General features: G+C 31.5%; 1 protein-coding gene across 2 annotated transcripts in view; it reads right to left on the bottom strand.

Annotated features, from left to right (window-relative positions):
- ush (Zinc finger protein ush) overlaps positions 1-21933 on the bottom strand; it is a 510998-nt gene that overhangs the window by 27378 nt on the left and 461687 nt on the right. For both annotated transcript variants that reach the window (XM_075356944.1, XM_075356945.1), the window contains exon 2: positions 3824-4099. In XM_075356944.1, the coding sequence (XP_075213059.1) occupies positions 3824-4099 (276 nt within the window). The remainder of the gene's footprint in view (positions 1-3823; positions 4100-21933) is intronic.

Genomic DNA, 21933 nt, shown 5'->3' with positions numbered 1-21933 from the left:
TATTTACTTCACTTCATTCGTAATAATAGTTACTATTAATTACCACGCACAAATGTTATAGCTTATTTAAACTAACGTAGGTTTTTTTTTTAATTTAAAAAAAGATCATTTCCGATTGAAGTAGCTGCTATTATTTGAAAAATCCCCAGCGAGTATAAAACTACTAATCAAAAATTGCCGAAGTTTCTCGACAATGAAAAAAGATAAGTTGAGGAAATATTTTCAAAATTCTGTTACCCATTTTTCAAGAGCGGTAAAATCGTATTAGGTTAAAAAGTAAAGTAGCCTTCATAATTTTTTTTTTTAATAAAATGAAATTGCATAGGTTAACATTTGCATAATAAATAAAAGAAGACCTCCCCGATATTTTAGCGTTATTAAAAAGCAACATTATTTAGCTGCAAACTCATCGGTAAAGACAAAGCGCGCCTAGTGTAAATTGTTCTGTCTTGAATAATAAAGAAAAAGGAAAAAAAGAAAAAAGTATTATTAGTACTTTCTAAAAGGAAGCAATTAAAAAATAATAATTTTTACTAACCGGTATTATATATATATGCTGTATATACATTAATTCTATTTATAGATAATGTATGTATCTGCAGTGGTCAACAAATATAAATTTTACTAAAAATGTTTTTTTATTATGTTTTTTAAAAACTATAATCAAAAATGTAAACGTTTAAAAATCCCCCGTGAAAATAGAAAAATAAAAATTTTTTTAATAGTAATTTAAAAAGCGTGTGAATATTTATTAGAAAAAATTAATGTGAATTAAAATAAAATTTAAATATTAAATGCTACGGGACAAATGTGGAATTTGAAAGAATTAAGTTTAACAAGAAATACTTGTATTTTCTTCTTTAATCTTATATTTTTTGTTAATAACAGCTCTTTTAATTCTGCAAACTTGACGAGAATGTTTATTTTTAAGACTGATGATTCGATGAATGGAATTTATATACAGAAATATTCACAATGAATATTCCTCTACTTTTTATTATTAGCTTCTAAGGAACAAGACTGAAGTTCTTGTTTATTATTATTTTTATCAGATAATTTTTGGGAATTATCTGAAAATATTATATAATCTAATAGTCCTTGGAAAATGTAAAGCTATGAACAAGGAGAAGTTATATCAGCAGCTAAACTCAGCCGACTGTGAAGGATGAGCTAGCAGACCAGGCAACAAGCTGACAGAGTAGTGATGTAGTGGTGGAGTAGGGCACATACATGTATACATATGTACAGGAGGTTTAGTTGCATTACTGGCGGAAGCGTTGTTCCTGCGAAGGTCGTACTTTGTCCAGCGGTCCGCAGCATAAATCATAGCAAACGTTATAATACAATAATAAAGCTGTGAACTGGAGCAGTTGTGAATTATTGCTATACGTTTTAAATGGAAAGGTACATTCCAAAGTAAAATTATGAGGAGAATGCAAACGAAACAGAATTACAATACTCAATAATTCAATGCACATATTTTACACCATGAAAATGTAAAATGTATGAGTAACAGTGATAATAAAACGTGATATATATATATATATATATATATATATATATATATATTTATAATGAAATGTTAAATTAAAGAATTACAACACAAAAATAATTAATTTCACAAAGGAAAACAACAAACTATACTTTGATATCAATAATCATCTACTTTGTTAAAAAGTTATTTATAATGACAGTACAAAATTGATAAACTAAGTTACGAGTTACAGTCGGAAATATTACTCATAATTAAACCATTTCGTTTGTTAATCACTAAATGTAATAACTGAATTTTCTTAGAATATAGATTGTGATACTAATTATTAGGGAAAGACTTTTTAGGTAATACTTTTTTTGTTAATATGTATTTTTGAGAATTTGGTAATGCTTTATAAATAAATATCTTCAAATATTTTATTAACAGTACATTTATTTAACTTTTTCAATACAACGACAAAATTATCATTGTAGTATAGAATAAAGGAATCTTAATTGAAAGTAAGTAACCAGTAATTGAAATACGGTATCGCTAAAAGTGCAGCAGCACGAAGAATAAAAGGAACTGCCCCAGAATATTTGCTTGGGCGAATAAAAGGTTAGGTAAACTGTAAAATTTGATCAGAATAGCGGAACAAATTATATGTATGTAAAAAATTATATATACATATAAAAATGACATTTACCCGAAAAAAAAAACATATAACTAAAAACATTAAAAATTCTACACAATTTACGTAAAAGCGAATATTACAATAAATATAAAACAAACAAAAAAACCAAGAGAGAAACTATATGAAACAATTGTATAGCAAATATGTAAAAGAAACTAAACTAATAGAACGAGTAAAAAATAACAGTTAAATTGTTAATAAAAATTATCTGTGCACGTTAAAGGAAGGTGCAAATTTTTTTGGTCTTTTTGTATTAGGATCTTGGTTAGTATAAGTTTATTAAATGAGTGAGCAGTTTTTAAAAAACAGTAACTGAGGCATACTTGCCCTTTTTGTACACCAAAGTATTGTTTTGAATAGATCTACACAAAAAATTGTCTAGCTATATGAATTAATAAAAAAATTGCCCCTAAATGAAACATGTAAGAGGCTATTCAACTATCGTTTAATATTTTGACCTTTCAATCTACCTTTGTAGACAAACGTAAATAAAGAATTATCAGCCTCTGATGAAATAAAATCTTAAGAAATTTCCTAATAATTTTATCTATAATAATAAATTTCATTTTAATTTATGTTAAACATTACAAAATTAAGAAAGGCGCGTTCTTACACAGAAAGGAGTGAGGAAATATGTAGTACAGTACTGCACGAAGTGTATCAGGAGAGAAATTAAATGTGAAAATAAATAACAGCAAGCCAAAGCACTGTAGTATTGAATCGAGACAGAATAGAGGATAAAGGTCGGTTAAACATTTTAAGAAAGCTTACCATAAAACAAAAAATATTTTGTTATTTAGATAGAAAACTTACAAAAGAAGTAGGAAGTAAGAAAGATGATAAAAGAAAATTGATACCCGGAAGGAGAGTTTTTAAGCAGAAAAAATGTGGTAGTAAATTACGAATAAGATTTTTCTTCATATTTGAATGTAGTGTAGAATTTTAGTGCAATAGAATAATATATATTTTGTGTAATATAAATAATAGGAAAGCCTGGAAGTATAAGAAACCTTTTGAAATGTGGTATTAAAGAATTTTTTTTTAATTTGTTGAGGAAGTTTGAAATAGAGTTTAAGAAAAATTAGTGAAGAAAAAAATTTATTAGAACCTCGTAAAAAACCTAGGATTTATATAGTTCATTTGATTTTAAGGTATCCAAGGTAAATTAATTTTCAGTAATAAGAAATCGTAAAGAGTAAGACATGTAAGGGAATATTGATGAAAGAGATATCTGAGAAAGTAGGGTGTATAAGAATGGAAAATTGAATCAAGACAGTCCAGTAACTGATGACAATAAAAAGGATGGAAGGAAAATAAAAACCTGATTTTTTTTATTTAGTTTTTAATGTTATTAAATATACTACACTGGTTATTATTACGGGAAATTTTTATACCACTGGATTATAATAAAATTATTCCGCAAAAACCTTTTTTTTATGAAGAAAAGTTTTACGGAAGTTGGTTGTTTCCCCCTTCCGTAAGAGACGCATGAGATTCTCACTGATCAATGTCTGAGACGTGTTCATATAATAGCTAAAATTGAGTGATATTATAAAATATGAGATACTTCAAAACAAAACAATATTATATTATGTATTTTATTATTATTATTTTTTAATCATAACGTATACGATTAATTTTTAACATAAACTAACCTGTCTGTATTGCTGGTGGTAAGGATGCGAGGTAGTTAATATCATTTGAGGGTTGAGCAGAGGAAACCGGTGGACTGCTGGCAGCCCTCAAAGCTGGATCCAACGCCAGACTTGGATTTAATCGAAGTCTTGGTGCGGGAGACTCCGCAGGTGGTAGTGGTGCCGGCGATGAAGATTCCGTAGGGGGCGCATCTCCCGTCATTGTAGAAGTCTTGACCTCACCCCCGCGGTCGCGATCTACTTCCCCTTCACTACCCCACTCTTCCTCCTCACCGCCTGCAACAGGTACTTCTCATTATCACACACGTAACTGAAGCTGAAGAAAATACAATATGTGTTTTAGGTGCGTTTAATACCAAATAGTTTATTACCAAAATAATCGTATCTGTTCATTATTTCATCAAAGATAGCAAGTCATTGATAGATAATTTGTGTGTATTTTGAGAATATTAGAGACGAATTTAAATCATTTTGCCATAAAAGATATAACAATTTTTTTAGCTTTTAAAAACATACATTTTCAAATTTCTGATCTGATTATAGTAACTTGCCCATTATATCTTTTCTTATGAAAAATTTATTACTTATTTTAATCTAATAGATGCATTTTAAAATTTATGCAAAAAAGTCTGGATAGTTTTATAAAATACTCAACTTTAATAAAATATTCTTATTTAATAAAATTAAAATAGCTTAGAATTTAATAATATAAAGCCTTACTACGCAAAATTTGAAGTTTATATTAAAAATTTTCATTAAATCTGCTCGGAGAAATGTTTACATAACAACAAACAATTTTCTCGGAACCAGTTTTTCACATTCCAAGAAATCCAGCCTATTTACAGTGAAAAAATCGTATTATTTCAAATTTATGTCAAATGAATTCCAGTTAAGTACAACAGAAAATTTTGTTCTAATTACAGCCTATTATAAAAACGAGGATTCTGAATAAATAATCGTTTAGGGTTTGAAAAATTGAAGGGTTAAAAAATTTAGAAATTTTACTTTACTGATTTGATTTAAAATTTATAACTCTTTACATCTAGAGATTGAAATATAGATGCAAGTTAATCCTTGCCGGCTGTCGTGGCGCGAGTGGTAGCGTCTCAGCCTTTCATCCGGAGGTCCTGGGTTTGAATCCCGGTCAGGCACAGCATTTTTCATGCGCTTACATTTCCATATCCCACGCACAAGCTTCAAGCTTATGTGGCGATATCATCAAGCAAAAAAAAAAGTTAGTAAAAATTACTGATATTAATTTCAGTTTAGCCAAATACTAATACCAACTTGCATATCGTCTAACATTAAAAATACACATTCATCCTTGAATATAATTTCATTATTTTACGAACTCTTCTACAAAATAATAAAAATGGCTGATCTTCTGATCTTGTAACTTAACTTTAAAACTACTTAATATTTTATAATATGTATAGGTTAAAATTGAAATACTGAAGATGAAGGTAAGGGATTTTAATCTAATTCTTCTACTCTGTTATTTAATTAAGTAGAATGCAAACTTACCTCTTTTTAAGACTAAAAAATAACCATATAAAATTGTATTCAAATCTGTTCAGCTTTTAAAAAATAATGTTAAGCAAAATGAGAAGTGTATAGGATACACAGTTTCAGAGCCCTTTAGTCATGTGAGTAAAAAAGGGACAATTTTAATAAACTAAATATGGTTTTAGTTGCACTAAACCAGCTATCACACACTATAACTACGATTACAGATCAAAAAGAACTTTTGGATTAGGATTTTATTATTATACTTGATTTATGTATGTTAGAATTTAAATCACTGCCTTACTTCATAGCCAACGACAAATTAAGACAGTAATTCTACCTAACAATAGCAAAAAAAAGGGGATTTATATACGAAAGACCTGGAAATTCATATTTTAAAAAGAAAAATTGTAGTTGGATTCAACAGGATTTAAATCAGATAATTTTATTTAGAACGCTCTAATCAAAAAATAAATTATAAAGAAAGAAAAAAGGCGAAAAATTGAGTCTTGATGGGAAGATAAAGAATATAGATATGAAGCAGAGATTGCTATTGAGTGTGAGCTAAGGTGATTTTGAGAACGGGAATGTGTACTACTATTTTACTGTAATTATTTCCAAGCAATATTTCTTGAATTCCGCTCAATAGCAATCTACATATGAGAATGACATCAGGCTTAATAATACTACGTTAATCCGATACTAAGCAATAATAACGGAAAAAAATGAAAAATATATTCAAACAGTCTATGTACGTATACATTTTAATTTTTTTTAAAGATCTTCCGTTTTTGTTAAATGTAAAAAAGCTTCCAAGGTATATCCTCAGCTTCCTCTACAAAATATTTTTTTTTTTTAACTCATAAAATCGGTTAATTTGATGAAGAATTAAATTGTATGTTTCGAATTATACATATATATATATATATATATATATATATATATATATATATATATACGATTTGAACTGCGAACCTGTTAAAATGACTTTTTTAAAGTCAGTAAAATAAAGTAAGTCTTAAAGATACTTAAAATTATCAAGTAAAATATTAGTACTATAAACAAAATTAAAACGTACGATTTAAAAGATAATAAAATGTTAAAATAGAAAATTTAATATGTGTAAAAATAATTCATTAATATGAGACTATAAACGTCGTAAGCTTCATAGTTTAATAAACCAAAGTCTTATCTGTAAGACAGAAGAACGAAGGGTGGTGTAGGATATAAGCCGAACTCACTCCATTCTATAGAGCATTTTTGAAAAAGCTGAACGTAGAAGCCAAGGTAGGATACGTATATCGATAAGAACGCTATCACCGAGCAGGGACGCAATTAGTACTATCATGATCTCGGCTTAAGTCTGTTCGTGGAACTCATTAAGAAGTTTGCGATCAGAGAATGTGATATGTAGAACTAAACCAGGGAATTGGATCTGGATATAATGAACGCTTATCGTTCTATATACTAACCGGGCTGGGGGCTAGGGCTGTTATTACTATTACTACTACTAACACGCCGAATCAATTAACTTGACCGTTCAAAACTGTGACCTGTTTCTTCTTCTTCTATTCCATTACTGATTTCACACTATACTCTGGTAAACAATAACGTTAAGGGAGAAGGGTATACACGAAAGATGGGAGATTCAATCCTTCTATCTCTAGATTGCCCCACCCATCCATTAGGCTGTATCTTTCCACTTTATCGAAAATGATGGTCCTTTATAAAGTAAATCTTATGAAATAGAAAAATTAAAATAAGAAAAAGATAAAATTAAAATAATAACCGAATATAATTATTATATTCTATATCGGTGTTCAATTCAATTAAATATTTTTTCTAAATAAATGAATATACAAGTTAGAAGGATCCATACTTGTTACCCCATTAGAGATAGTTTCTATTTCTCTCTTCATTTACGCATCATCTATCTCTCTCTCTCTCTATATATATATATATAGAGAGAGAGAGAGAAAGAGAGAGAGAGAGAGAGAGAGAGAGATAGAGATAGCTATATATATATATATATATATATATATATATACGTAGAGAGAGAAAGATAGTGAGTGAATGTGTGTGTTTCGATGTATTATAATGTACGAGGATGTAATTATTTATCATTTAGTTTTAGTATTAGTTTGTTAAATATTTGTAAATATCCTTAACTATCTTTACAACTGCTATATATTTGCTATAAGCTTCTAAAGACTTAGCAACAAATAAAGAAAACAATCAATCAACATAATAATAAGAAAAAAAATAACTTCAAGAAAATTGTTTTAATATTTCATTAATTTTATTATTATTTTTTTTAAAATTAACCTGTAAATGATAAAAAGAAAAAATAATACTGGTAGTAAACCTAAATTTAGGTTCTATCTTACCCTTTTATACTAATCAATAAACTGAACCTGTCGTATAAAAAAATCTGATGTGGACACCACATAACTTCCTTGTACGCCTGCCTATTAAATTACATATACATATTTTTTTTTAAATGAAAAGTACATAAATTTTATTTCATTAATAATTTCTGATATTTTTTATTTTTATTACTGAATTATTATTTATTGTAATTTTTTTTTTACAATCACAGGCTAATAATTATTAATAAATTAATATATTTAAATTCATTTTTTTTTTAATGGAGATGAAGTCGGATTATCGCCGATGTGCCTACCCCTTGTAAGATCCAAATATATTATTAATTAAAATTTTATTTGGCTATTAAAGCTCTTAATGGGGGCTTATAACTGCAGTTAAGAAACAGTAGAAAATCCAAATGTTTTAAATTTTGGGCTTTTTTGGACACTTTTGATCCGTTCGATTGCAATCAAAAGGGGAAGTGCACAACTAATGTCACAACAGTCCTAAATCGAAAATCTCAACATCCTATGGCTAATCGTTTTTGAGATATGCGAGATACATATGTGCGTACAGACGTCTCGCCGAAACTAATCAAAATGAATTCAGGGATGGTTAAAATGAATATTTCCGTTGAAATCTTAAAACTGAAATTTTTCGCGATCAGAATACTTCCACTTCGTACTAGGAAGTAAAAATGTATTACATTAACTTAACCTGTTCTATTTTCAGAAAATTAATACCACTTCTACTTTGCTTAAGCACACACTTGTGTAACCAATACACTTATTGGTTTTTTCTTATTAAAAATAAATAAATAGCAATAAGTAATAGAAGTTTAAGGATGTAAATCCACCAAACGTACATTTGCTTAAGGCAATGGTTCCCAAACTTTTCCGAGTTCCTTTTTCAATTAAAATCTTTTCATAGCGCCCTACCCTAAGTAAAAGTATAACTACCCGAAAATAAGATATAAAAATAAATAAAACTCGTGTATCTTCATTATTTTTTTTATTTTATTAACATTAAATTAATAACTGCTAATGTATTGGTTCAATTAATTATGAAGCTTTTACAATATTTCGCGGCGCCCCTCTGAAGAGGCCGTGACTCCTCGGGGCGCCGCGGCGCACAGTTTGGGAATCACCAGCTTAAGGTATTAATTAATTAGTTTATTTTATAAACCAATAACGTACCAATTATGAATATTACAAAATAGGCAAGACAAATTGTAACTCGGCAGCCAACTTTTTAATAATTTAAGGGTTGACGGTTTACGGAATAAAAGTAATGAATATCTTCCATCTTTTATTTCTGCACGTTTAGACACGCGCAAAAAAAGGTGGATTTATTATTTTTTAATTTATTTTTTAAATAAGGTGGATAAATCTGTTCGGAATGGATGATTAAAAACATGATTTTTAAATAATATGAAAAACATTTCCTTAACGCATTCATATATAATTAAATTTTATTCCGTAATTTATAAAATTGCATAATGTCTGCAAAATTTAATCAAAAGAAGTCATATGATTGGCCATGAAACCAGACATCAGAATTTGATATTGGACTTCCGCGTAATAAGAAAGTGTACTGGAATCGGTTTTACTAAATAATACTCCGTTTATATTATTTATAACATAAAACATACTATTATTATTATATTATTTCTAATACAATTTATATTGGTTTATTTTACTCTGTATAGCACATTGAAAGATGTACAAGACAACAAATATCTTGTTTTATGCCAAAAATATAATTTTCGGAAATTTATTTTCAAAAGAAAAATCTTGTTCGCTCGTCATTTCATCAAAATTCTGCAAATGTTTATTTGTTTCTATAATTTATTTATTACAGTTATCAGTTAGTATGCAATAGATATCTCCTAATGTTTAAACATTTATAAACAGTCGAGTAATCCTACAGTTATGAAATTCTTTTCATAATTAAGAGGAAATTGTCAGTTTTATTAATTTAAAGGTAACGTAAAAAAATACGTCATATACGATTCATTTTAATATTAACTGTTAGTTTAATATCCAAAATACAATGGATTTACTGAAACATCACACACAGAAATTTAATTTTTTGATTTACTAGATAAATAGTGCCGAAATTTTTTCAGAATTAAATTCATTAATGGTTACATACTTTATAACAGATTTGCTTATTTTTTTAAATTTATGATTCATTATATCAGAGTCTGAGTTAATTTTTCATAATGAAGTTGTGAAATGCTATGCAGCTTCGTTCTTTAATCTAGCGGCAAATAAATTTTCTAGATTGGAGGTAATATAATATAGTACCCGATTACAAGCTAAATAAGATTAAATATTATAAATTTAATGGTATAAAATGTAATAGTTCACGGAAAACTGAAATCATATAGGCTACGAAGTTGGCATAAATCCTAGAAGATAAGCATCGATAAGGAAACCGTACCGAATAGTTACATATAAATATTCATTCAACTTATTGTACGGTACAAAATTTCCATGCTATATTAATTCTTATCATTTATATGATTTAAATAAAATATAACTTAATATTTAGGGAATTTCAACACCAATAATAACAAAATAATAATTTTAAAAGTGAATTCTTTCCTCAAAGTATAGACTTAAGTCCGTCAACTTTATTCATAACCTAGAAATATGATTTCACAAACAGTAACACGCAATGCTGATAACAACGTTATCAGTCACGCCAAATAAGAGTTCTGATCCAGATATGCAAATGAGAAAAACAGCGACTATTGAACGACGATAACCCTTCGAACCCTACAAACTTCATTCATCAATCAACATCAAACATCTATTCGATAATAAGGTGTATAAATTTTTATTTCTTATGAATAACTATTATTCATCAAGATGAGGTACCGACAGCAGTTAGGCGAGACAACATATACATATATACACACACATTTAAAAATGACTGATGAATAAAATAGTTAAAAATCACGACATGTTTCTTATTTTTAATTTTTAATTGCAAGATAAACAAAAGTCTGATAAAGAAAAATACAAAAATCGTGTCTGGATAAGTAATGAATTTTATTTTTATGCGTTGTATGGTTATAATTTTACCCTACAATTAAGACTAATTACAAATCACATATTTCCTAAAACAAAAACAAAAATAAGAAATATTTGGGAGGGAAAAAATAAATAATTTTTACAATAGCTTTATTACTCTTTTCATAGTCGTTAAGACATGTTGAAAGTAATGGTCGTTAACAAAGTTTTGTAATAACGTTAATAAAAATATGCGAAGGCATTTTTATTTTTAATGTTATTAGCACATATTAATGTTGTAACCGTAGCGGTTTCATAATTTTAACGAGATTAATATTTTTTGATAAATTGTAAAAAAAATCATTTTTTAAACATCTGTAACCTTTTTTTTTAATATTCAATAACACCTACAATAAATTAAAATGAAAATTTTACACGTTTTATGAAAAAAAATCTGTGAAATAAAAACACATACCGCAAAAAGCTACCATATTCCGAACTTTGTTAAGTAGCCAACCTTTCAAGCACGCAATTTTATTGTGACCTTCAGTAAAATTAAAAAAAAAAAAAAACATTTATGTAAATATTTAATTTAATTATGTAAGAAAGAAGGAGCGTCGGCCTGTTGTTGTCAGTATGAATAAATAAATAACAAATGGAAATATTTATTTCATTTAATAACAGATTTATTTTGAAGAAGTATCCAAAAAAATTATTACAACATGCAAGAAAATAAAATAAAATTTTTAAAATATAATCCAACTAGATATAATGTTTGGACGAAGTGGATCAAGTTTTAGATAATAAAATCAAGTTTATTAGTGTAATGGATTCCCACAATCTATGATGGATGAACCAACTAAAACTTTATGAAAAAAAGTGATTATAAAAAAAAAAAAATTAAAAACTGTCAGAGAAACTGTAAACTATGTATTCGATACAGAATACATAATAATTATAGAAAAATAACCATCTATGGTGGCGTATGAAAGGAGCTTAAAATTTAACTCCTGTCCCAGAGATGAATTTTTTTATGAATTAATTCATATGCTGGAAGCTCGTTCGTAGGAATATGAAGATGGAACTTTTCTAGCGCATGACAAATCCATTACCTGACCGGGATTCGAACCCAGGACCTCCGGATGATAAGCCGAGACTCTAACGCTCCGTCAAGGTGATAGGCATTTTTATTGCCTTATATTTTTATTTTTTTTTGTATTCATATATATATATATTTTTTTTAAATAATAAAAAAGTTTGAATACTGGTTTTAAACCAGCAAAACGTTTTAAAATTTCACACAAATAAAAACCTGACTAGGTAAACTTTCGTAATTATTAGGCTGAAAGAAGTGAGACTACTCTCAAGGCATTGTATCAGCGAGGCTTGTACATTTCCAAAGAATCTCATTTATATACAAGTTACCACAACAAAAATTTCAAATCATTACATTATAAACTATACTTGAAATATGAAACAAAATACATACACTCCCATATAAACGGATAAACGGAGATTCTTGAGTATTTCTATTCAATAACCTCATAACGTTGAAAAAAATAATAAACTATTCATACGAAACTAAGGTTTACCCAGAGAATTATATTTTTTCTGTTTTATAGCACTATAATAACCGGTAAAGTACAAGTTATTAAGGAACTTTGATTTTTTCCTTTTGATTAAATAGATTAATCAATTTAAAAAATCTTATCCTTTTTCACGGCTAGAAATTGTCAATGTAAATCTTACGACGGACCATATTTGATTACCTTGTGGTCTTAGTCTAAAATTGCATTAATTACCTGTAAAACAATCTAGAAGTAAATTACCATCTAATCTTACCTAAAATTATAACAAAAAATGATGTAGTTTTTACCCGAACGGAGTAAATAAAAATAAAATACACAAAATAATAAACGGCTTTATGATGACATTAATTAATAAAATGTTATTAATTAGTTAAAAAAATAATATTACAGTTTAGATTTGTTCTAATTATTATTTTTTCGTAATATTATTTTCTTATTCGGTAATAAAGGAATAAATTATCTGAAAATCAATTTGAACGTGTACCAGTTGTTTGTATGTACTCGTATAATATAAAAGAAGATTTTAATCGGTATGATGGTATAAAAAAAAATAAAAAGAAATAGAAGACAACTTTGTGGCAATCTCAATACAATCTTCATTAGCAGATCCAAATCATTATTTTATGTATGTGTATAATAAATTGTAACTTACTGACTTTATCTTTTGTCTTCTCTTAAGAGAACTCATAAGACAGAAATAGGTGTGTCAAATAACATTCTTAAATTATTAACTTATCTGAAATAAAATTAGATTTATACATGTTCGATAAACGTAGTTTTTTCTTCCTCTTCTAAGAACACATTTCGTTCTTTTCTATCAGATTTACGACATTTTAGAAATAGATCTTATCAGTTTTTTCTTACAAAAATAAATCACATCCTTTCCGTTAAGGACAATATTCCACTTTTAACTCTTATCAAATATTCAAATTATAAGAAAAAATATTCAAAATAATTTTTTATCAGAATTTAAGTAGTTTAAGGGAAAGATTTTTAAGTACTATATAATTTAAACCGTTAGTTTCATTTTTCTCTCCGTAATTTATTTTAAATAATGCATTTAAAAATTTAAGTTAAATTATTTAATTAGTAATTAACTAAATAATTATCTTGATCTTTAAATTTGTATTAGTCAAATATATAAATTTAATAATAATTGTATCATGGGTTGATCAGGCGAAATTTAGTGTTATATAGAAAAGTGCTACTTCAAAACCAAAGAATTTTTTCGAAGTGATTGAATGAAGCTTCTGAAAGGGGAACCAAACGTTAGTTTGCGAAGCAAAATTAAAGTTTTTAAACACTAAAATAAATTATGAAAATTGGTCAATAACATTAAAAATTACTAATTAATACGAGAAAAAAGAAATGTGTAAGTTTAAATATCGTCATGAAAATCGATGAATCTTCTAAAATATAACACAATTTTTTTCTGTTTGATAAAGTTTTTCATTATTTTTACAGAAGTGCGCCAATCCTACCCGAGAATACGACTACTTGGGTCTTTTCCGGCGAAAGCTCAAGCCCGATCTCATGCAGGCGCGAAAAAATAATGTTAATCGCAACGTTCCCAGTGACAATCACCGTCACCATGAGTATCAAGTCGTCGTCAAACCCGGTAAAGGTTGCTCCAATGGAAAATGCGACGATAAGGACTTCGTCATACGCTTTATTGCATAGCGTTGGCTCCAACACTAAAAGCTGTGGAACACCGCAATTTTCCTGAATTATACCTCTCCATCGGCGAAACTACCCGTCGACGACCTTTCACAGAGGTAACACTGGATTATTCTTCTCAGGATAAGTAACTGATACAGACTATTCAGTACCTGAAATATTGTGTCCCACGGTACACTGTTGAATGCGTTTTTTAAATCAAACAGGATCACAGCTAGAATCAAACGCATATGACTTGAATTTGATCTGGCCTCCCGGCCGTTGGTCATGTTCTAGATATGGCACCTACGTTACGGGTAGGTGTAAGTTGACCCTGATTTCATTTATGATCGGTATCACTGTAATCCACGTTACTCCTGCAGCGAATCCTCGGAGTGTGGATAAACAAGAACGCCACTTTCCAGAGGCACGTAGCAGAAGTGTTGGTCAAAGCCGAATAAACGGCTTCCGCCATCGGTCGGACCAATATCAGGGTCCCCACACATACAAGTGTAGGGTCTTGTGGTACTGTCGAAAGTACTGTCTGGAGCCCCAGTCTCGTTCGTCGCGCTGGAGAGGGTGAGAGCCCGTACAATTCTTAGCCGGGTGCACAAGTCTCCCTTCGGGTACGATACGGATACAAGATCATCTCAGGCGATGTTGCCGGCATAGTTGCCGGACTGCGCCCTTAGATCTCTACATTCGGAAATGTGAGGAGATGTACAGGGAAGTGGGTAAGACAGATACGGAGACATCGCTTTTTTCCCAGGTGAAAAGATGGGATCAGTCAGTCGACGAGAGGCAAATGGACCTGCAGACTGATCCCGGACCTCCAGATATGGCTGTGCCGAAATCATTGGAAACTAACGTATGAATTGACCCAGCTCCTTACTGGTCACGGATGTTTTAAAGCATACTTGTGCACGCGGACGCTGAGATCCTCCGCGGAATACGATTATTACGGAAAGAAGGATACCGCAAAACACACGGTGCTCGTGTACGATCTTTTCCTGCAGCATTGCGTAGCATGCAAGAGAGAATTCAGAGTTCTTGCCTCAGAGAACATTACTTGGACTATGCTATAGGTGGAACAATCGTAGCACGCGGTATCCACGATGTTGGTTAAGATCATCCAAACCAAGTTGACAGAAGATGCCCGCGAGCGAATAACTACCTCCGAGTCACCCTTGGAGCAGGACCCCCGGCACCAAAATTTAGATTAAAAATACCGCAGGATCTCGATAAGTTTGAGGCGTGGAACCAAAAATGAAGGTGCGGATAGAAACAAGACACATGGTGTGCTGGGATAATGCCATAAGGTGGACCCGTCATCCTGTGATGTAGAGGGGGAGGGGTTTTAGTGGGTAGGCCTGAAAGGGAGATTCCCACACTACCGTGGGGTACAAGACCATGTGGTGCCTATAAAAGGTTTCCCCTCCTCTGACTAAAAAAAGAAAAAAAGTGCAGCAATCCTTTTTTTTTACTACTCGTAAAATTATTGTGTATCGCAACAATTTTGCAAGAAGACGAGTCCGAATAGGAAAACTGGTGTATTAGCCCTAAGTCTGTGTTTCTTATCTGTCATCAGAGTATTTACAGGATTTATTCAAGTTTTTATTTCCATAGGTTTTTGTTAGATAATATAAACATATTGTATTTTATATAAGGTTTAATAAAGTTTTCGAGAACTTTTAATAATTTACAGAAATGTTCCTTGTATTTGCTAAAACATGATGATTGCAGATTGTCACAGATATTGCCGTATGCGGAATCGCCGTCCGCAATCGTCACAGAATACTAAATTGTACTTTATGTTTTCAATAATTCATTTATATCATATGTAATTCTAAACGTTATATTGTTCTGATTTTTTAAAACTCATTCAAAGAAAAAAGCAAAATTTTATTTTTTTTCATAAAGAAAAACCTTGAAACTTGTTCATAATTTTTTTTATAACTTCATACTAAAACGTTTAAATAAGTGAATATAACTACAATTACTAGCTTACAGAATAATCGATTCAACTAATGAATTAGATCAACTGAAATCTACAGGATAAATTCCAGAAGTTTTTGAAGAAAAACTTTTTCAATTATTAGATAAAAAAAACATAAAACTTTTTTTTTAACTTGCAATTTTAATAATTTTAAGATTATGGTGGGTTATTTTTGACGATTAACTGTAATCAACAGAAATTTAATTAATGCGCTTACAATAATTACTCCTGTGCTATGACCAATGTCAGACAACAATAAATGGGAATTAGTGATTACATTTTTAAAAATAATAATTAATAAATTAAAATAATTATTTAATTAATGTTGTTATAGAACCAAACCGATACACTAATAAATTTTGTCATCTGAACATTTTTTATCCAATGAAGTCGAACAAAACAATTAAAGAAAAAAATATATATATACCTAAAAATAAATAGAAACCGGTAACAATCTCACAATCGTTGTTTTGAAAAGCACGCGTAGGATTGGATTGTTATGTTGTTACGACTAAAAACACTGTTGATCACATCTCTGTCTGCATAATATGAAGGTAGATTCATGTTACTTATTGGCAATAACATGTAACCACGCGTTAAGCCAATTTATATAATGAAATAAAAACTTATAGCGGAAGCCGAAGTCAATGTCTGAAGAAATACATAATTTATATAATTGGTTAAAATCGTACAACTAGTACGACCCATGGAAACTACAACTCAACTACTAGGAAACTCCTACTACAACTAGTACGAAATTTTTTATTGACTATATAACATCAAAATCACAAGCCATGAATTTCATGTTATTTTTTAAAGACGAATATGTCACATAAAAAATAACAAAAATTAAATTAAGTATCACTAAGATACCAATTATATGCATAGAGAAAGCAGTGGAACATCTGCAGAATAAACGCTTTAATATTGCGAACCTACATACTACATACTATGTTATGTTTTACTAAACTATATCTTTGTTGAGTTATGAAAAAAAAAATCCGGTTAGAAATACAAAACCTTGTATTCATACAAAGGGTCATTCACGGGAACCGGATGTTTTTGAAGTGGGTTTTACTCGGGCGTTCGTGGTGGGAGGAGCACATGGCTGGTGTCTGACGTTTCCTTTGTTCATAGCATTTACATTTTAGTCGTTGAGATGGAGCCGTGGACGCTAGACCAACGCCTGTAAGCGTATGGCAGTTTTGTGCGAAATGACGAATCCGTAACTGCTGTTCAGCGAGATTTCCGCCGTCAGTTTAATATCCATCGTAATGCAAGTGTCCCTTCTTGTAACACACTACTGCGACGGGTAAACAACCTTCGAACAAGCGGTTCAATATTGGAGAAAAAACCACCGGGTCCCCGACGAACTGCTAGCACTCCGGAGAACATCGAACGAGTAAGGGAAGCCATTGTCAGAATCCCACCCCGCTCTATTCAGAGGCATTCAGCAGCGCTTCAAATGAGCACAAGTACGGTAAGACGAATTCTGCATACAGACCTGCATTTCCATCCTTACAAGATAGCCGTCGTGCAGCAGTTAAACGAGCAAGATTTCACGCAGCGATTACAATTTTGTCGACAAATGCTTACCATTTTTGAAGAAAATGATAATTTGTTATTGTTAATGAGTGACGAAGCCCGTTTTCATCTGAATGGCTTCGTCAACAAACAGAATTGCCGGTATTGGGCAGAAAGAAACCCGCATCAGCTACACGAGAGACCACTTCATAGCCCAAAGGTGACTGTCTGGTGTGCAATAGGAAAGGTCGGTGTTATTGGACCATATTTTTTTCAAGAAAATGACGCTGCCGTAACTGTAAGAGCTGATTGTTACATTGCGATGTTGAATACGTTTTTTATCCCTGTGTTACGAAACCGGGGAATCGATTTTCAAAATGTGTTATTCCAGCAGGATGGAGCTACAGCGCACACAGCGAGGGCAACGATGGCTGTTCTCCGTAACTTGTTTCCGGGACGGATCGTTTCCAGATTAGGCGACATTCCTTGGCCCCCTCGGTCCCCCGACTTGAGTAGTTGTGATTTTTTTCTGTGGGAGTTTCTGAAATCGCGTGTGTACGGCAATAAACCGCGTACATTGGAGGACCTAAAGATCGCAATTCGTCATCACGTCACCCAGATTGATGTAGACAAACATGTAGGCTGCAAAGAATTGAGGCCAGTTACCGTGAAAGGCTACAACAATGTATTGCCCAAAATGGACATCACTTGCCGGACATAATTTTTCGTTCATGAGTAAGTAACAAATGCTTTGATTTAACAAGTGTTTCAGTACCAATAAAACTTTTTTAAAGTAAATATTCATTTTTTATGATTATTTTAAAAACATCCGGTTCCCGTGAATGACCCTGTATATGCCAGATATATGATTATAGTTTTACAACATTGTTATTAGAAATGTATTTTATTTTGTTATTAACCTACTATCTCAAAATTATGTGGCAAACAATTACGTGTGATGTTGAAAGCATAGACATCAACAAAAAAAATAATAAGTTGTTCTATGAACACAAACTTATCGGACATACTTTCACGAGGAAGGACGATCGTACCTTTCGGATGGTTCTTAAGAACCTACATTATTCAATCCCGACATCATTAACAGTGAAATTGAAGAACAGGACACAAGGTGCGAAGCATTATAAACGTCCGTCATCGTGTGACAAAATAGCCATTGTCTAAATTATTCTTAAACCTTCAGCCTGATGAAAACAACTAAGAGATATTCAAAATAAGAGAAATCGCGAACTGAAAATCACATTTGAGACACCCAACAAGAGCTCCAGGTCTGGTCGACTGCATGAGTTGTTTCAATAGACGTACGAGTGAATAATAACTGCATGCTACCCTTCCGGTTTGTCAAGTGTGCAGAAGAACAAAGGACTGCGAACTGTCGTAGAAAGGATCAAAATACTCCTCCTGTTTGTGCACTTAGTCTTTCAGATCATCCAGCTAATTGCAGAGGATGCAGAGTCTATAAGGAGATCCTGGAAAGGAAACTGCCAGAAAGTGCTACGCTCCAATTACAATACTAGCCTACAAGAACTTGGGGACAAACAGTCGAATTCATTTAATCTAGGCAACTTCAATTTCCCTTCTTTAGGCTGAGAGAGGTCTAAAAATCCAAGCACCCAATCAAATAACAATCTCGGATCTTATCCCGCGGCTGTGGGGCACAATACCCACGAAGATCCCGAGAACAAATTACAGAAATTGACTTTCAAAATAGAGTTTCTAGTCCAGTAAATTGGAAGCCTGATAGGCTTACTCAGCAATGTAGCAGCCAAACTTTGCTTAATGGCGAAGTTTCTTAGAATAACTAACTGGAAAATCAATGGTTTTGCTCTCCGCAGACAAGAATTAGAGACGTTTATCATCTTCATCTTCAGGTTAGATGTTGTTCTTCTCTGTGAAACTCACTTCACTGATCGAAACTCTCTTAGTCTTAGGGATTACAATACATACGACTAACTAACCAGACGATAGGCCTCATGGGGGCACTGCGCTGCTTATAAAGAATACAATACGACATCATGAAGTGCCGAATTTAAGCAGTGATTATATCCAAGCAACCGCAATTGAAATTTTAGACTGGGTCGGACCTCTCTTGCTATCAGCAGTTTACTATCCTCCACGCCATATGATCTCGAAAAGATTATTCTCTGGGTAAAACACTGGGCCCGCATTTCATGGTGGGTGAGGACTGGAATAAACATGTTCATTGGGACTCACGATTTATTAAAATAGGGGTCGATCTTTAAACGATTGCATCTTGAATATGCAAATCGATTTGATCTTCGGATTATAGCCGACATACTGGCCATCGGATCTAAGGTTCCGGACCAACTGGATTTTTATATAACATCGGAAATATTGTCTATGTACACTTCTGTAAAATTAGTTAAGATGCGTCAAGAGTGTCAAGTGTGCAGAAGTTACGGTAAATTTGATTATCCTGTGACTCTGCATAATTACTGGATAATTTAATTAATCGCCTTCAATGTCGGAGAATTTAATAAATATATAGCGATTTATTAAATATTCTGACAATTTTACATATTCTAAAAAAAGTTTTACATATTTTACAAACTAAAGTAACAACTGGAACGTTTTAATTAGGCATAATTATAGTATTAAATATAAATATTATAATCCAATTATAATATTTAAATACAAATATGTAGAAGCATATACTGGGCTGATCATTTGCCTGTTCTAGACACTATAAGCTCCACGGTAATCAAAAAGAAGAAATTCTCTATCCTGCACAACAACATGACAGATTGGGAGTCTTACAAGAGCTGGATCTAGGATGTACTGGCCGTACCCATTGAGTAGAAATTTTCGTCTGATATAGAATAAGCGACCTGCTACCTGACCTCGGTGTTAGAGGAAGTAGCCAGGCGCTCAACGCCTGGGGATAAGAACGAAGGACAAGGTGAAGCGGACTATCCACGAAAAGTAATGAACCTCATTTCAAACATGGGGCGGCTCAGAAGGGAATGGTAATGTTACAGGAAACCAGAAGATACGGCATCTTTAAACAGGGCTGCTCGGAGGTTAAAACAAATCCTAAAGTCTTTTAAGGATGAGACATTTAAAAATTACTTCACTAGTCTTTCACCATCAACCAAGCCAAAACCCCTTGCACTGAACAAGCTCAGAGGATTATTCGTCATCAACCGATCAACTGGGGTCACCAACTACTTAGAGAAGAAAAAATTCTGTTCGGCTGCCTTTCTAGGTTACAGCAAGCATTAGATAAGTTATGGCTGTCCAGTCTGCTACTAAAAACAAATCTACCTCAATCTTTTTATTTAACACTGCGTAATTACTTGGACGGACGCTTCTTCCAGATTAAATATGAAGAGGAGTTATCTGCATTCTTTGATACTTCTTCGAGTGTTCCTCAGAGCTCATTGCAAGGGCCTACCCTCTATTCCAGCTTCACTGTGGCCCTTCCAGGCACAGACATAACCACTATTGCATCATTTGCTGACAACAAGACAATCGTGGCTGTCGATGATGATCCACTCAAGCCTCGACTAAGTTGCAGTCTGGGTTAAACTTTCTAGCTAAATGGTTGAAGTAATAGAAAAAAGGTCAATCAAGCGAAAACGACTCACATAATTTGCGATGAAAAGATTGATTGCCTAGGAATCCACGGTATTTAAGTATTTATCTAGATCGTCGTCTGACATAGACGGTTCACATTATGCGAAAAAGGAAATAACTAGGTATCAAATTTAAGGAGCTATACTGGTTATTAGGAAGGAAATCGCAACTGTCTAAGGAAATAGCTACCTCTGAATAAAGTGATTCTAACACCGGTTTGGACATACGGAATCCAACTCTATGGTGTGGCGAGTAACAGATTATTGTGGCAAATATACAGATTAGTCAGCGATTCCAGAATAAATTTGTGAAATAAATATATTTCACAAATGAAATATTTTGTATTTAAATATATTTTGTGCATTATTTGCACAGCTACACAAGTAATGCACAGGTTGATTATACTATCAATGTATGTTATTAAAAAAGTAATTCATGAACAACCTAATTCATGAGTACTTAGGGTTACCGTGCGTCGTGAGAAAGTCAATCGATTTGCTAAGTACAAAATAAACTTAATAACCACGTAAACTATCAAGCTGTAACCTATTAGACAATAGGGAAAATGTAAGGTGTACTGGATCATGTACTGGATCTTGAAACCTAATAGTGATATTCAGGAGGAAGCTTTTCTTCTTAAGTTGTGCGTCATCGAAATATTTATGATCATTCATATTTCTAATGTTATTTGGTTCTATATTCTATTATTTTTTATTCTGTAGTTTTATTCATAATACTGGATATTATGATGAATTCTAGTTCATTATCAATGCTACCTTTGATTTAGTGTTGATATCTAGAATGAAATTAAGTTGTTTCAAGGGAAATTCCTTTATA

The sequence above is a fragment of the Lycorma delicatula genome, chromosome 2, assembly GCF_047948215.1.
Source record: "Lycorma delicatula isolate Av1 chromosome 2, ASM4794821v1, whole genome shotgun sequence".
NCBI classification, from domain to species: Eukaryota; Metazoa; Arthropoda; class Insecta; order Hemiptera; family Fulgoridae; genus Lycorma; species Lycorma delicatula.
Note: the sequence above shows the minus strand (reverse complement) of the source record. Positions and strands in the feature narration are given on the sequence as shown.